General features: G+C 38.6%; 2 protein-coding genes across 26 annotated transcripts in view; both read right to left on the minus strand.

The window, feature by feature from the left end:
• Positions 1-914: 914 nt before the first annotated feature.
• LOC121644967 (ras-related protein Rap-2b-like) lies at positions 915-2947 on the minus strand. The gene has a single exon (XM_041993236.1). The coding sequence runs from the start codon at positions 2643-2645 to the stop codon at positions 2097-2099; it is 549 nt and encodes a 182-aa protein (XP_041849170.1). The 5' UTR covers positions 2646-2947; the 3' UTR covers positions 915-2096.
• Positions 2948-4600: 1653 nt separating this feature from the next.
• LOC121644666 (muscleblind-like protein 1) overlaps positions 4601-18403 on the minus strand; it is a 46597-nt gene continuing 32794 nt past the window's right edge. For 4 of the 25 annotated variants that reach the window (XM_041992761.1, XM_041992759.1, XM_041992763.1 and 1 more), the window contains 10 exons: positions 15552-15767; positions 15141-15365; positions 13749-13988; positions 12691-12744; positions 11423-11576; positions 10539-10574; positions 9655-9746; positions 9171-9215; positions 8289-8360; positions 4601-8092 (listed from right to left, as the gene is read on the minus strand). In XM_041992761.1, coding sequence (XP_041848695.1) covers positions 8304-8360; positions 9171-9215; positions 9655-9746; positions 10539-10574; positions 11423-11576; positions 12691-12744; positions 13749-13988; positions 15141-15365; positions 15552-15767 — 1119 coding nt within the window. In that variant the 3' untranslated portion in view covers positions 4601-8092; positions 8289-8303. The remainder of the gene's footprint in view (positions 8093-8288; positions 8361-9170; positions 9216-9654; positions 9747-10538; positions 10575-11422; positions 11577-12690; positions 12745-13748; positions 13989-15140; positions 15366-15551; positions 15768-18403) is intronic. The other 21 variants (XM_041992766.1, XM_041992764.1, XM_041992774.1 and 18 more) reach the window with 21 other exon arrangements.

The following is an 18403-nucleotide window of genomic DNA, read 5'->3' on the forward strand; positions in this document are numbered from 1 at the left end:
CTTTGAAATTATCCCCACTTAATGTTAAGTTGGCATTTTAGTATGCACTGAAAACAGCAGCTTCTTCAGAAAGCCATTAAATAAAAAAAGGTGTAGTTGATTGAAGGAGCCTTTTCTCTACAACTTGCCGAGTAGGAGCACGTCCTCTGACTGAGTTTGGCAATCTGACCTTGAGTCTCTGAGCAGAGGGACACTTGCAACAGCAGCAGCTCGCTGCCCAGTCTGAGAAACGAGTCACCGAATGCCAGTCCACAGCATGTATGGCTGACTGAACTTGGCTGCTTACACAAAAAGCCCTCTCTGTCCTCCACTTTGCAGCCTAGAAAACATGCGGTGGAAAGAGGGGGAGCAGCTCACCCCAACACACACTCTTTGGAAACTCGACTCACTAAGCAAAAAAGTGGACAGAGGTCTAGTTTTTATTCAGGAAAGGCACGATCTCAGATTTGAACACCAACTAGTGGCTGAAAGCTCTTCATAACTTTTTAAATGTGTCAAATATTTTGCCACATCTGTTACCATCGCATGTAAAAATATGTAACAAATTGTGTAAGAGGTTATCAATTGTAAATAGAAATGAGCCTTTATTTTATTTGTTGGAATTTATATTAAAAAAATAATCAAAAATTGCCAAAAAAATGCACAATTTCGTTCCCTGAAGTCTTAAAAGGATTTGTATGACAACAGTTCAAATCCCAATATAGCAATTATGTAACTTCCGGTTATTCCAATTTTGCTGCATATATTACTACACAAGTAATTTATTAGCAAAAATTCAAATGAATGGATTAATCAGTTTCTAAATTTGTTACAGCAACAACAAAATCAAATACAACTTTAAGTAAAAAGGTATACTGGTATATGTATAAAGATATATGTAAGGACACAAGGACAAACAGGCACCACACACTGAGTTAAGTAAAATGTGTTTTGTATTACAACTGCTTCGAAACTGACAGGTGGATAGCAGAATCCACAAGGAGATTTACAATTACGGTAAGTCAAAAATGTCACATTTTAGAAAAGCAAAGAAAAGTCAAGATAATACATATAGACATGGCTTGCCATTCACTTAACCAAAAATCCCAGTGGGAAAAGTTTGCTTTTTTCTAAGACTAGTACCTTTAGAATCTGACCCTGAAACAGCAGGTCTATTAAAAGCTTCGCCTCCTGACAGTAAACTTTGACACCAAATGAAATCAGAGTGTAAAAAGTTCTGATTGCCATCAAGACGCACTGAAGAGGAAGTAGGGCTCATCAGTTGGCACAGTCACAGGAGATTTCTTAGGGAAGGCACTTGACATGGGGGGGTTGTGGCGTTCCCCATGCAGCGACAGCAGTGCACCAACATCCTTGTTTGTGCACATGGAGGAGGCACACCATCAGCTGGGTGCAAGATCTGTTATAAAAATAATAATAATAAAATCACCAAACTTGAGGGGGGGTATATTAGCATAACACATCTCCACTCCAAAGCTTTAGATGCAGTTTCTCAGTAGGTGGGCCTGTGCCTCTTGGATTATACTTGAAAATTTGGAGGAATTATACAAGACTGGATTTAAGCAACCTGTGCAAGGCTTGAGTGGTGAGTTTCTGAGATGTTTCCTTTTTAATGCTTTCAGGCCTTCTCCAACCAAAAGGCCCTAAAAGTGCCTATCTTCTGCCTGCTTGGGGATTTGACATAACCATCATCACCACCACCATCACAATTAATCTCCAAAACAGAAGAACCAAGCCCAGAAGATATAACAGTAAACTAAAATAACACAAACTAGAAAAATGAACAGATAAAGACGTGTCTCTTAGGTTTCACAATTAGACATTCCCATTGAGGCACAGTTCCAGAGAAGTGTCAAATACAAAGCCATTAAAAAAAAAATCAGAAAGAAAAAAGAAAATCCCAAAACATTCAAGTACTTTGTCATGTAAACAATTTTCCAGACTATGATACATAATCGATTGTTGTTGTCGATTTTTGTTTGTGTGCAACAATAAGACAACAGTGTGAGGAGATATTTTCGCAAGAAGCCCTGCAGCACAACTTCTAAGCTCAAATTCTGCGCAGTTTCTTCACGTGCGTTTGTTTTTTAATGGTTTTATAGCAGGACACACGAGCAGCACTGGTCGCCACCACTTGGAACAGTTGAATAGTTCATCTGTCTCACTATTTCTGCAAACAGTTCGTCGACTGATCCTTTATTTTTGGCTGAAGTTTCCATAAACGGGCAGCTCCAGTCTTGAGCCAGCGCCTTGCCTTCCCCGGAAGACACCTCTCTCTCCCCCTCCAGATCCACCTTGTTTCCCACCAGGATCATGGGCACCCTCTCGTACCGCTTCACCCGGATGATCTGGTCTCTCATGGGCTTGATGTCCTGAAAGCTCTGCTGGTTGACCAGGCTGTAAACTAAAATAAACCCCTGCCCGTTCTTGATGTAGAGATCTCGCATGGAGGCGAACTGCTCAGTCCCTGCCGTGTCCAGGATTTCCAGCACCGACGGGGACGAGTCCACCTCGATCTCCTTCCTGTAGAAATCCTCTATGGTGGGGTCGTACTTCTCGATGAAGGAGCCCGTCACGAACTGGACCGTCAACGCGGATTTGCCGACTCCACCCGAGCCCAAAACAACCACTTTGTACTCCCTCATGGCTGAGGGGAGAAAAAAAGGCAGACACCTCCTTTTTTTTCCGCGACGAAGCCTCCTCTCTCTTCCACCCCGCTGACCAGCCCCGATGTTTTCAAGCCGAGCAGGCTGGGAAGGCTACCCTCTCGTTCGGATAGCAGTCAGATCCTCCTAGCCTGCACTGGAAGGGGCACGGAGCAAAGATCCGAGGAGTGTGACTGCTCCTGGACATCAGCGAGGCGGGTTAAAGCACATCTTGATCGCACTGTATTGTGCAACGGTGCGGGGAAGCGTGATCGCTTCTCTGCTCTTGCATGGCGTTTCCTGCCCACATCCTCAGCGCGTCAAAAGCCGAGGCTCAGTTCCGTTTTCTTAAAGGAGCCGTCACCGAAACTCCCCTTCACAGCAATCAGATGACCAGACACACACCAGTCTGTGGCCTGTTGTGCACGACCTCTGCCCGCACACACATAATCACGGTCACTGCTCTCAACTAGAGGCTCTTCAGCTGCACATTTCCCATTTAATTATACACACAAGCCTGTCTGCTAACGAGGCCAGTCACTTAGTCAATAATCCATTTAGATATGTCAAATTACTTCATTACTAACTAAGCAGATAGTTTATTAGATTATTCCTCCCTTTTCGTCATCTGTGCACAATGTGTTGTTATATTGTGATGAGATAGAAGTTTCCTCAATTCTTATGTGATTAAAAAAAGGTTGTTGACATGAATTAAAATTGATTTTAAATGTGATTTTTGTTGTGAACCTCTTGTAGACATAAAGGCAAATCAAACACACACTTGTTTGACTGTAATTGGATTTATAAAAACATGAATTGGAACTAATTTACGTTGTCAAACCACATCTGTGCAAAGATGACATGACCTTTGTAGTCCTGCATCAACAATAATGTTCAGCTGAGGGCTGTTTGTTTTTCTTTTCATTTTAGCATCTTAACAAGCCTGAAGCATTCTGGGAAACAAGTCTTGTGGAACTTTATGGTTACCTATCCAGTTATCCAGAGGGGGATGGAGGTGGTGGTAGTAAATTTTAAAAGCTAGAGATTGAAAGAGGACTTCTACAACAGGAAAACAATCCCCTAAACATTTCAATATCCACAAAAGGTTACCCCAAGAAGCAAAAGCTGGAGGTTTTTATTGCCCTGGTCACCTTAATGACTGGTTAGCCCTAAAATGAGCAGTGCCTGCCAAATAGTTCATGAATAGTAGCAAATAATTAAAATAAAGAACTGCTACAAATAAATAAATAAATAAATTTACAGGCTGTTTGTCAGAAATGTTTTCATGGGTACTAACTATGCTTTACAGATTTATTGGAAAGATCTTGCCTTTAAGAAATTTGTCATTTTGACCAGAGGTACCAAACATCACCAGGACTCATGCCTTCATTTTGGCGAATTTCACATCATTTAAAATGAGGAAATGTGACTACAGTCTTGCACAGAAAACTACCTCTAAATCTGCTGGAAAAGAACAAACAATAACACTGTTTGTGTCAAAATATTTGCACTTAGATTCCTACGAACAGAAAAGTACCTTCCTTTTGGCACCGAGGTAGTCTGTTTGTGAGCTTGTATGAGTTTAATTTAAAAGCATTTAAGTTTTAACCTATATAAAAGACAAGGTCTTGTAAAAATGCCCTGAGCACAATCAATGTAATTTTCAAGATATGTAACATATCACTCTCCAGAGAGCTGCTCCAGATTTCCTTTTTTTTTTCCTGACCTCGAGGTGAAGACAGCTGCTCACAAGACTGAACTTCAGGAACAATACTGTACTATCTTGGATTATCAGCTTCATGAAAGAAATGGCTCAAATATAAGGGAAAATAAACACTTTCATACTGACCTCCATGGTTAAAAAAACATGGTTTTAGCAACAAAGCTGAATTTACATTTCTATATCTTAACTTCACCCACACATCCAACACACAGAGACAAAGACCACATGACTGTTGCATGAGCAAATCAAACATTGTTTTATTCAGATTTTTTTTTTGTTCTTTTTTAAAATCCATACAGCAAGAGTCAATAATGGCAACAATAAAATGTGCATAAACAAATCTGAAGACAGAACAGTATATTGTTGTGTGGCACATGTTAGCAAATACATAACTGGTGGGTGCTCTTACAAGTAAAAAGCAAGTCAAAGCGTACATGTGCACCCAGCAGGGAAGAGAGATCTCATTTGCAGCCAGAAGACTGATTTGGAGAAAATGGTGCTTTGGTTCTGTAGCAACTAAATGAAGCAGCCTTAAGTCAGAAGCACAATGACGGTGACTGTTACATTCATTTTAAAGACTAATTTGCCAAATATGCTTTTGGTGTGATGAGCTTTCACCTGCTGAGTGCACAGCTCTGAAAGCAGGAACAACTGCTTGTGAGTCAGTGTCTACTGTAATCCTCTTTCTATGACAAAATATTCGGGGTGATGAGTGCTAATATGTTATTTCTTTTTTTTTAAATAACACATTTGCTTGGAAACACGAGTAAGATGACTTTTTTAAAACATTATTTCTGCCCACTGTGGATGTTATCTACTGTATGCATAATTTAAAAGAAACAAGTATTTTGTATTCTGATGTCTGAAGGTGTTATCTTTCCTTACATATCTATGCAGTTTCTTTTGTCTACATGGTTGTACTGTACTTTTACATGCAGTCAAATCAAAATATAATAGAATACATTTTTTAAATAGATTTATTCATCAACTGTACCATGGGAGCAGCAATACTGCATGGCCAAGTCCAACAAATGATAGAGGAACACTGTTGGATATGTCGTCCTATGAGAGGCATGAGTTTAGCATGACATTGGGGATATCTACTCCCCTGCAACATTCTCTGGCATCGTGAGCCACCTATAAAATAAGACAAAAAGCGCATAGCTTTCTCTGAATGCATTGGCCAAGAAACTAGTGCCCTTCTTTGCAAGCAAATTTTAGCTGGTTTTCTAATTTAAGAATTTAAATTAATCTAAGAAAATTCCTTATAATTATAGATCTTTTTTTATTCAAAATAATATCTCAATATGATACACATTTTTTTCTCTGTTCATTTGACTATATACAGAAGTGCAAAAAGTCAACCTTCCTCCCCAAGGTTAGAACTCACTATCTGCAGCATTTCTGACTCCTCCACAGTGGAAGAGCATTTGCTTTCTCCCTCCAAATCTCACCAAACAACAACATCAATCTCACTGCTTGTTTTGGCCTGACATTCAGGGCAAACTTAAGAAATATTCCAACAAAAGTAAATATATCTTTGAAATGGATACAGTAGAAAATAATCTTTACTCTAAAACATGGACAGTCTATTTTTCATTATAATATTTTCAAACATGACGCTGACATGTTACAAGGAAAATTTTAAGTTGGTTAAAACAGTTTTTTGTTTCCTCTACTCAGAGATGAATCAATCTCGCTCCTTGTATCAAGGAGTTTTCCATCAATAAAATGAAAATGTAACATCAACTGAGAAGGACCTCCAGCTATATGAATGAAGTGAATATCTAACAGATTATTCTTTATATAGTTTGAAAAAGTTATGAATGTCATACTATCTTAAAATCTACAACAGCTATATCAATGTTGTCAAGTAATAATATAATAAGGCAAAAAAAAAGAGAAAAATCTAAAACTACATACCTCAAATAGATTCAAATCTTTAAGTAGTACATAACACATAAGTTCAATGAAATTTAAGAGAGTAATTGTTTCTTTTACAGAGAAAAAACAAAACAAACAAAAAAGATAATAAAGCGGCATGTGAGAACTATAAAAAATCATTGGTGTTTTTTTCCTGCATGGTGATTGAAAGGACATTGGATTGGGCACTGACTCTTTAATTGTAAGCTAAGGCCTTGTTAGGTACATAACAATCGGTACAAATACAAGACACACGTTTGTGATAACATAAAACGTAAATAATCACAAACCACAGATGAATAAAATATGGTAAACATGTTTCCTTAATTGTTTAAGCCTGCCAGAGATGTTTCAATAGCCATCTGTGAATAAGACTGAGTGAAAAACTGTGCTTTGGTTTCTGTAGTTAGATCTACAAGGTGATGAAAACTTTCAGTTTTTGCTTGAAATATAAGTAAAAAAATTTAACATCTTGTATCTCAGCAAAAAATTAGACTTAATGGATGGGTTAAAAAAAATAAAAATAAAACAAAACACGGATGACCAGATAGATAATCATTCAAGTGCACATGTGGTTTAAATGACCTAACAGACATTTAGGTCTGTTCTTTAAAGTTCCCAACAGTGTTATTTTTTTAAAATTTTTTTTATTATTATTTGTTTTTTGGAGACATAATTTTAAAGCTGCTCCTCTTTCAAAGGAGGGCAACAAGGTAACACAATGCCAATTGAAAATACATTTTCTACTTTACCAGGCTTTCAAGTTAATTAACAAACTTAATCCTGACAATAAGAACAACCAGTTCATGAAACCAAGCATGGCAATTTTCTTTTAAAAGACCTGCCCACGTTTGATTACAAAACAAAAACACAAACTTAAATATCAAAGAAATTAAATTGGAGAAAACCCAACATCTAAAACTAATTAATAAAAAAAGAATAAGAAAAAAAAAACACTTACAATGAAGATTCTGAATGAAAACAATACAAAAAAAGAAAAACAAAAACAAAACTTTTACCTTCGGTAAACAAATAACACTGCTGAGATAACACTCTGGTTTTAGCTGTCTGGCCTTGATGGCACTTGACAAGGTGAAAAAAGCTAGCCAGGCTGTACTTTCAAGGTACACAGGTATGTTGGTTTACCCAGAACATTCATATGTCCAAGACCCTCATTTCAACATCTAGTTTCACTAGTAGCCATAAAAACACAATACTGTACATGCCTAATGCATTTGGCGAATAAAATCTCAGTGAAAATCATTGTGCCTTTAAGATCTTAATTAAAATTCAAGGTGCATGGTTTCATTTCACTTGTAAACTATGAAATATGGCTATCAATTAAAACATGAAGCAGAACAAAGAAGAAAAAAAAGAAAGAAAAAAAAAAAACAAAAGAAAGAAAAATCTTGGTCTTCTAACGTACCAGCACTGATGTTGTCTCATGTAACAACGCTCTTGACCTTCTGTGCAAGCAGTAATGATGATAACTGAGTGCCATGGTTTAATTAGACACAGAGGTATTGTGTGAACGCTTTCCACTGACCCTGGCACCAAGGCATCCTTTTCTCTCAGCTGGATGTTGAATTTGACAGCAAATTTTTCTTAATATTGATATGTGGAAAGATGGCACAGATCGTGTGTTGTACCCTTTGACATTTACACATGTGACGAGACCATCGTTGTGGATCAGGAAAGAGATGACAGACCCTCCTTGTCCCATTGCTTGACATTCTGAAGGTTATGTACATAAAGGCTGAACTCTTTTGGCTTGGACGGTGCCAGCACACATTCATTTGATCTGTAAGAGATGATGAATTTCACTTGAATAAAGCCGATGCTTAAGTTTTTGTTACTAAAGGGAAAATACAGCCTGTCCTCTATGTGCATGGAAACAAAATCTTGAGCCGGAGCTAACATGAGTCACACAAAATAAATAGAAAAAAAAAACACTTAAAATGAATAGGGAGAATTAGAGGATTGAAATAGGAACTCACTGTTCTTGAAAGGAACTACATTTGAGTCAAGTACTTGTGACTACTCAGATGATCTGCAGATATTATTGGAATCTGGGGGACAGAAAACAGAGATTAAATAAAGCATGCTAGCTAAGGACACATAAAGTTGACTGTTGACCTCAGAACAAGCATGACTCAGCACAAATTAACCACATTCTTTCATGTCAAAATAAGTTAATCGCTGAAAAGGGACAAAGATGAGATGATGGATAAAGCTTTGTGGCTACAGTTGAAGCACAACCAATTCAGGCACGGCATACGTAAGCCAGACATTAGAATTAACACACACTTGTGGGTAGCAGGGAACGAAAGAGGATGATTTTAAAGGACGGGAGAGACAAGTAGGGTTGGAGGGGGAGGTGGGAAATTGTCAGTTAGATGGCTTCCCCCATGCAAATCTAAGTCCTCCATGTTGTTGACCTGCACACCTCAGTTAAATGCAGAAAACTGGTTCAAAATGAGGACTAATAATAATAATAATAATAATAATAATAATAATAATAATAATAATAATAATAATAATAATAATAATAATAATGATAGTTTAACTCATCTTAAAATAATTGCAATACTAAAGTAAAATTCAAGAAGAACATTCAAAATGTTACATATTTTCTTTTAAGGCTGGTTTTATAGCTTTTGTTACTTTAACAATGATTTTGTCCAGCTTTTTAAACACAAAGAACGTGGTAAACATTTGCTTTGCGTGCTGGAAGCAGCTGCAAAAAAGACCCCCCCCAAAAAAGAAGAAAAAAAAAAGTAAGTCAAGCACCAAAGGGCACGGAAAGCAACTATTGCACAAGCTGTGCAAATGGCTTTAAGATGTTTAGAAAAAACAAAAAACAACTACCTCATACATACCAATTGCATGTATTCGTTGGTAGTCAACTTTGATAAGGAAGAGTCCTCAAAATGGGAAAGGACAAAAATCGAGGTTACAACGAGGACACACATTAAATGAAATACAGTATGCTTCTTTAGAAAGACAGATAGATTCTTAAAGGTAAATGCTGTGGTTATAGTTTAAATTGATGCATATGTTGTAAAACACAGTATAGTAAAATATAAGACTGCATGTTGGACTCTAGTGTAGGCCAACAAGAGGAGTACCGCTTTTACCCAACCCACCCCTTATAAGACACAAGCATTCCAAGTCTGTCAATGTGCACTTAAAGAAATGATAGATAGATAGATAGATAGATAGATAGATAGATAGATAGATAGATAGATAGATAGATAGATAGATAGATAGATAGATAGATAGATAGATAGATAGATAGATAGATAGATAGATAGATAGATAGATAGATAGATAGATAGATAGAGAGTTGGTAGAGGTGCAAACCTGATTGGTGGAGGCAGTTGCGAAGGGAACGCTTGTGGCAGATGTGGTGGCTGCAGACACAGTGGCTGGAGTACCACCATGCATCATGGGAACTTTTTTGGAGGGAAAATCATGTAAGCATAAATACACAGAGGAGCAGTGTTGCCACATACACACCAGGCAAATGAGGGAAGGAGAAGGAGAAAAAGAGCCAGAGAGGGATTCGATTTAACTGGTTCCCCTTCTTCCCTCTGCCAAGGCTGAAAAGACTTGTGTGTTTTGAGAACTTGATGTGGTTAAGTGTAGCTGTAGCAGCCGGGACTTGCATATTTGTCAGTTTTATGAGAGCTTTACTTCACTGGTAAATGCCAAATTGCAATTATATCTAAAAGTTTCTAAGAAAAAAGATGTGCTGTAACGTTTAAATAAATTTGTAAACAGTTTGTAAATATAGTACTTATGGCAGATGAGATAGAAGGGAAAGTTATAATTGAACACCCTCACTTAAAAATAAAGTTTTAAAGGCGTTTCAATAAGTGTCAGATTAGTCCAGCCAAAAGCCAAGTTTAAGTCAAGCAAGAGATTGAGTGTTTAAGCAATATACAAAAGGTGTACACAAAAACCACTAAAAAAGTATAGGTCAGTTAGATTGATACTATGAACCGCAACATCTTTTATACAGGTAATTTACAAGATGCAAATAGCACAATATTTTTTATTTTCTTCTGTAAAATTTGGCTTATGTTTCAGTTCATAAGACATCTTTACAGAGCTAAAACAGTAACTCTTAATTAAATTAGCTGTAAATACAACACAGTAAATTTCACTGGAAACTTTGACTTTGCTGACCAGTGATTCACAGACATGACGTAACAAATAAATGAAGAAGGAAATCTGGAACCTACCAACGCTGGCTGCAGGTGTCATGCACAATATTGAGCCTGCCCATCATGCAGTGCAACAGGAAGTGGATTGGACAGGGAAGAGAAATCAAAACAGCCCATCACAAGGTTCGTTAGAGTGAAGGGAGAGATAATGTGGAAAAAAAAGGTTAATATTTCTTGGAAACAGACATCAGTGATTGGAGATGAAATGGTGAACTCACAAGACAGTGTGTTAAAAGTCTGAAATTAGACTTTCTTGTGCAGTGTAATCTTATAAATGCATATTTTGCCAAGAGTGAGAGCAAGGTTATAAATTTAATCATCTATTGCTAAACATTCAAGATGAGGAGTAGATGTGTGCAGAAACCAGACTCTTTAGCCTGCTGTTAGCTATCAAACTGAGGTGTAAGATTTCATTACTGAAAACAGTCAGCCCTCATTCATCCAAGCCCAAGCCAAAGCCCCAGAAACATTGGTGATCACACTGTGGACTGTTTATGTTTACAACATTCTACACTGTATTTTTAGTTTTAATTTTATCTGTTTCTGTAACCAAAATAATGTCTTAACATCTATGAGCAGGTGCAGCTAGCTATGTGGAGCTGTGTTAAGGCAATTAGTAGGTAGAGAAACATTCTAACCCCTTCTTATTACCTAGTGGCCATGCATTGCCATACAAAGCATAAAGCACTTTTAAGAATTACACTAAAATACATGTGTAAAATCCCTGTTGGCCTGGAGTGAAATTTATTACTTGAATAGGTACGAAATTTGCTACCAACTGCTCTGTTCTGTTCTCCAGTCTAACACTCTGCCAACCCCAGCCAAGCAGGAGCCAGGTTAGACTGATCCAGCCATCCACTGGGTGGTAAGAGCACTCGTGGTGGTTGCTCTGGGAACCATACCTGATGGGAGGAAAGCAGCCTGCTGCTGAAACTGCATGCTGGCCAGGGCCTGTTGGTACTGGAGCATGCCGGTATTAAATACGGCAGAGGCCCCGTTGGCCTTCTCCAGGGCTGCCCGCTTTGGGAGGGGAGCCATGACACTAGGGGCAATGCCCTGCCCATCCAGATGGAGGGAGGTCAATGAGAAAGAAAGTAAAAGGAAGAGAGAGGAAGAAAGACAGAGAAAGGTGCGTGGAATACAGAGAGAGTGTTAGAAAGAGGCAAAAACAAGAAAGAAAACAAAAAAAGGTACATACGTTAGAGGACATCGCAGGAATAGTGTCACAACATCTTTGTGTGTACAGCAATAACAATATCATACCATCAGTAGCAAGCAAGCAGCAGTCTGACACAAGTACTACACAAGCAGGAGCATGGTGCTTACTGGAGCTATGTGCTAAGAAGCATTCATATATTTACTTTGTACTCATAGGGCTGACTAGATGCAACATAAGCAAGCATTAACTATTAAAACAATAAGGCTGCTAACAAGGTGGAACAGGTAGGAAGCACAGAGAAAGGGAGGCTGCACTGCTAGCTCCATGATAAACTGTGTAAGCCTTGTTTAAGTGATGGTTCACTCTCAGACAAAAGTCAAAAATGACCTAAGGCCAAGACACGTTTGCAACTAATTTTTATATTTACATGCTAAAAGCTCTGGCTGTGGGCTTAATCTTGACAGGAGGCCATTCTTGAGGTCTGAATATCTATGACAAAATCTGATGTTGAGTGAACTATCATTTGAACTGTGAACCTGTTACGGTGGGATCACACCTGTATGGTTATAAAGACTATTCTTAACCCCACACAGTAATTATCTGACATGCACTAGCAACACAGACATGCACACATTTGATTGAGCTGCTCCATAACACTAATATTTAGACATAAGACTGAAGCCATGCCACCATTACAGAAGCTCTATCTCCCTAGCCGTCACTGACTTTTGTTAAATAGGCTGCAGGTGATGAATTGATTGTGGCTCCTCATCATTAATTCCAAATTTTAATTTTGTGTTTGTGGTGATTGCTGCAAGAAGAAATTTGTATGTTGCTGGGTGCAACTTAACCATCGAAAGGCCACAATCATTTTATCACAGGCAACAATGACAGATCAACAGGAGGACAGAAAAGACATTGCACTGAGACACTAACATAGCTAGGTATCTGGTTAAACACTGCTCTACAACAAAGCCACATGCCAAGCTAAAAGGTGAAAGGTCATAGTACCAGGTCAAAGGTTGCGTCGAGGGGTCGCTTCAGTGATTTGACAGCCGACTGAGTCTTAATTAGCAGGCAGCGAGCACATGATGGCAATGGGCCAATGGGGTTCAAGCGCATTAACATAAACCAGCAAGCAGAGGTGCATCATGGGGGCAGCAGTGCAGTTTGGGTATAGGTGAGAAAAAACAAAACAATAAAAAAACAAATCATTGGAATGCAATATACAAGGGGATAACAGGACTAAGGCATGCACAGTGTGGACACTAGTGCTACTACTCAACAGTTAAACGATAATAAATGATAACTACCACTCTACATTAGTCATTGTCACACAAGAATGGATGAATATAGCAATGAGAAAATTATTCAACTACCATTTTGAGTCTCAGCAACTGGGAAGAGAACTACATGGAAGCAAAATTTGCAGGTTTCTGTTTCACTGTGCACATCATAGTCAGGTTCACATTACAATGATTCACCCCCCAAGGTTCATTGTGTCATTAAGAGCATGTAGAAAAACACTGTGAACAACAGAGAAGTGTGGCTGCACATCTATTCACCGGTGTCGTTACTGCAGGACACGACTAAAAGCACAATGAGTCCTTTTTAATTATGTCAAGAGGAAGAGAAGTTTTAGATAGGAAGCACAGAAACAATGGAGTCAAAATAAGGCCAGGCCACCAGAGAGAGACAGAGGGAGGAACTGGACTGTCTGCTTGTAATCTGGGATGAAGTGAACAAGGAACAAGACAGTCAGTTTGTCAAATTAGGAAGAAAAACATTTGACAAAACAATAATCAGGTTATAAAGTTCTATTGTCTGGTCCTTCTTCATGTCATCCAGCAGTGCGCAGATGTTACCCAAATCAACATGCAGACCTTTCAAGTTTGACCTGGCAAAAGCAGAACTAAAAATGCTTTGTAATACCAGTAAGGAAAGTGAGACAAGTGTGAGACAGAGAACCTTGCCTAGTTATGCCTAATGTCAATAAATTTTTTTTGACAGAGCACCTCAACGTGTTGTGAGTATGAATAAGTATGACTTCACTATTATAGACTGCTCACCATGGCCGCGGCGGCTGTTGCCTGGTTCACCTGATGCTGGGTAGCCTTAATTTTGGCTTGCAGATGGGCTGGCGGGTGGAAGTACTTGCACTTTTCCCTGGAGCATCGACCCTTGATGTAGTCCATGCATACAGTGACGGTGTTGTCATTGGTGTCAATCATGGTGCTGTCTGCGGGGTGAGCAAAGCGACAGTCGCTCTCCCCCCGAGCGCAGTTTCCTCTCTGATATTCCCTACACACCTACAACAGGAAAAAGGAGGATAAAAAGTTAACCTGCATCTTCAGGACCGTATGAGAATAGTTTTATATGTGTTGTGTCTTAACATCTTCAGTATGACTCATCAAGTTTTCACTTTTACTTCGTCATTATAATGGAAATCTTTACTACAATCTAAAAGGCATAGAGAAGAATGCAAAATCTAAAGGCTTTCAAAGACAACACCCTTCTGTGTGAAAGATCTGAGTCTGTGCAGTGTCCTTTCATATCTAACTGGGGATTTCTGCTATTCTAACATGTTCCTGTTTTACTACAACTGCTGATCAGGTCACAAAATTATACATTTGTTGACCAGTTTAACAGATTAAAATTGTATCCAAGTTATGACTGGCTTATGGACATTAACACATTGGACATACATATAATCATTTATATTTCTTCTACATGTACAATGGATTTGTATTGGACAGTGATTCTCAGACACATCAGTCTCAGTCTACAAAGAAGACAGCAGAGGGCAGCACCTTCTTTTAAATTGTCATGGTTAGTTGCCTGCTGTTCACTCTTACTGTGTAGTGAATGGCTTTTTACAGATACATGATTCTTGGACTTTGAAAATATATATGATTATGAATTATATATTTTTAAGTATAGTATAATTTTGGAGGACCATTGAACACAGTTCTTGACAAGAAATAACTCTTGTTGCAGCTTCTTACCTATCACATCACAGATGGTGTGGAAATTGTTGGCACTTTCTTCACTCAGATGAACATTAAAACAAGTTAAAACTCACTTCTGGTAAGTGTTGTCATGTTGTTATCTGAAATGCTCTATGCAAAAGCATGAAATTGACCAGAAGTAGACAAAGCACAAGAACTCCTTGCACAATGCCACACTTTATTTTTATTTTCTTATGATTAGTTTATTTCTTTCATATGCATTATTGCACTTGCTCTTGATATTACAGTTCAGTTTCAAAAATAGTTAATTTTTTAAAAGTCAAATAAAGATACCATTTTACGGCTCCATTTTGACTAATAGAGAATCACAACATGAAGTAAATTTTATAGGTTTGGAGGTTTTAAGGAGAATGCAGCAGATTCCTATCGACACAAAGCAGTCTAACTCCAAAACAAAGTGCTAAGAAAAGTAGGAATTGGCTTGTTTGTTACCTCAAGTCTGTCTGTTCTCAGCAGTTTCTGAGCTGCAGCAGCGGCAGCGTTGGGAACTTGGCTGACGGCAGGGCTGGAGGCCATTAGGACAGGGGTGCTGGGCAGGATCTCTGGAGGCATCAGGCTCGGTGACACAGGACTTAGGTAAGGATTAAAGGCTGCAGCTGCAGCAGCTGCTGCTGCACTGGCGTTGGTAGCCAGGCCTGGTGTCACCGAGAACATGGGCTGAAGAAGGACAAAGTAGAAGCAAAAATTAAAACGACATAACATGTTTGCACAAATCACAATTCTGAAAGCTTCCTTGTGGAAATAACAGCGACAAATTGAAAAGGGAGTTCAAAATACTTAAAAAGCCACACAAAGAGAGAAAGAGCTATATATGTGTAAGCTTTTACATATATGCAGTCTCACCATGGACAGTAGCTGTGGTGTGTTCATACGTGTGTGTCCTCTCACCATAGGTGGTAGCTGCGTGCCAGGCATCATGGCATTGGCAAGCTGCATTTGCTGGGCCAGCATGGCCATATTCTTTTGCTGGATCAGATTGTTCCTGCCATTGATCTCCAGCTGTGTCTTTAGATGAGGAGGAGGGTGCAGGTACTTGCAGTTCTCCCTGGAACAACGACCCTGATGGGAAAACGGAGAAGTGACAGTATTCAATATCAGATTTATTAAATTAAATAAGTTTTTAAGTTGTTATCACATGTGGTATCTATACAGATTTCAACAAGTATTTTGAACTAGCCAGAGTATTGTTATTGGGATCACATATACAAACTTTAATCACATGTTCCACACAATTTTAATTAAAATTGTTATTTTTATTCATCTTCACAGGTATAGTCCAATTCAATACAATTCACTGTATTCCAATTATAATCCAATTAAATAAACATACATTTAAATTGTGTTCATATAAGCCAATAAAAACCTAATGGCCCAGCTACAGAAACCAATGGATGGCATCAAATATTCATTTCAATTAAATCCCTGATCCTGAGTAAAGATTCAGTTCGATTGCAGACTCTCAAATTCAGATTTTTGGGTTCAGTCTATCTCTAATTATTAACGGCTTGCTATTTCTGTCAGTCCCAGCTGGGACATGTGTGTGAGTGCAGTAGCCCTGGGGGTCATGACTTATACTGTGGTGCTTTTCTCTAGACATCGAGCTTAGCTACATGTCTAACTGACACTAAAAATACTGACCACTCACATGATCTGTCTATATTGTTTTTCAGCAGTCATCCAGAGGTCACGCATCGAAGCTTGTGAATAATTATCTAAGACAGAGATCCCTTTCTGCTGCCTGCTGTGAGTATCCAATTATGCTTTCAGTCTGGAGAAGAGTCGTCCTATGAGAAGACGCATGCACAATCACATTCTTGCGCAAGCAAGACTGCATGCTCATTGGAGTCATGTTCATACAACAGGCGGCAGATATGTGTAATGCAAACATGAGGACACACACAAACAAGTCCACTGTGCAGGAAAGATATGTATTCACTTTCAGCACAGTGGCACAGGTGATCTGACTTTGGGGAAACTATGCTTTTCGTCAGTGGGCAATCTAACCCCACTGGGATTCATTCGTATATTCTATCATGGCTTTTTTCTCCTTCACTTTCACTGACACTAGAGCACAGATTTGAAGAAAAGAGTTAGAGACAACAGCAAGAGACGGGGGAACTTGGAAGGCAGAGGGACGGCAGCTTCTCTATTGGTTTCTATGATCTGCCTGAAATAAAGAATTGGGCATCTAGAGCTTTCTACTGGTTTGTTTTGATATAAAACCTTTAATGAAGCCCAGATTAAAAGCTGATTTTATTGAATAGATGGTTATTTCAAGGTATATAGTTGTATTCAATTGGACTATTATTTCAAGAGATTGTTTTATATTACTTTTAGATTAATCACATCTAGTGGTTTAAATTTCAAATTCTGGGTTTTTCAGTATGATTATGTAGAAAACAGTGTATGTAAGGTGTAGCATATGCCTTTTATTTTTGAGACAAATACAAACTATGCTCATGTATGTTTTTATAAACAACATTGAATGTACTCAGGAAAAATGAAGAGGCAGTGAAAGTAAAAGTTAAATGATGCATAACTTTCCATGCGAAAGTAATAGGTTAGAAATAAAGAACAAAACTGGGGAAGGAAAATCAAGATAAGCTTACTAGTAACAAACAGAGCAACATTAAAATAAAAAAATATAAGATTTCTGTTTACAAATTCTAAAAAAAAAATTTTAACAAGAAGAACAAGAAGGCATGCATATTTCAGCTCAGTCTCAGCTTCAAACAATAACATGTCAACAGCATCATCCATCCATTTTCTATGCCTGCTTTATCTTAGTCAGGGGGGACTGGAACGCCTGCAGAGGAAGGGGGGGACTCTGTACAGGTCACCAGCCCATCACAGGACAAGCAAATAGACAAACAATCGGGCATTTTCCCTTTCAAGTTCAATTCATAATAACCAATTAAACTAGCATGCACGTTTTGGGGCTGTGGAAGGAAAAGGGAGTATTTGGAGTAAACCCAAGCATGCAAAAGTCCACACAGAAAAGCCCCAGTGAGATTCAAACTTGTGACCCTCCTGCTATGAGGCTACAAAGTTACCCACCACAGTACCATGCGTTGTGGTGGCACACAATATGTATATGAAGTAGTTCAGATGAGGCAACAATTTATCAAAGAGTAGTGGTTTGCCTAAGTTTATAATTCTTCCTGAAGCCACATATGACAACATTTTTAAGCCACATGAAGTCCGTGTTTGTGGCAAAAGCCCTGATCACGTACAAGGCTTAAAACGTCAGGTTCTACTAGCAGTCCAGAGAGTGACAGTGATATCCAAAAAGGGGTGGAGAGCGCGTATGTGCTTTGAGTGAGTGTGTGTGTGTGTGTGTGTGTGTGTGTGTGTGGGTGTGTACAGAGGGAGGCCAGTTGTAAAGACATAAAAGATCAAGTTGCACTCACCCCATATGACCCTAACTGTCAACTGCTGGATTAACGACTGCTCCCGTGTATATACATGTGTGCATGGGAAACATTTAGGTTTGCTGTTAGCTAACTAGATTTGTTCCAGTCCAAATGGTTAAAATGAAATGCAAGAAACCACTGGCAGCCATTTTGAAACAAAAAAAACAAAAAAAAAAAAAAACATAGGACAAAGAAGAAGAAACATCAGACTGCCTGACAAGAATGAGGGAAAGTGAGAGTCATGTCGACTCTGTAGCGAGACCGAGGCTGCGTCAGGGAAAT

This window comes from Melanotaenia boesemani, chromosome 8, assembly GCF_017639745.1.
Source record: "Melanotaenia boesemani isolate fMelBoe1 chromosome 8, fMelBoe1.pri, whole genome shotgun sequence".
NCBI lineage: Eukaryota > Metazoa > Chordata > Actinopteri > Atheriniformes > Melanotaeniidae > Melanotaenia > Melanotaenia boesemani.

Excerpts from the sequence above, each read along its gene's own strand:
- LOC121644967 (XM_041993236.1), bottom strand. The coding sequence starts at position 2,645 with ATGAGGGAGTACAAAGTGGTTGTTTTGGGCTCGGGTGGAGTCGGCAAA.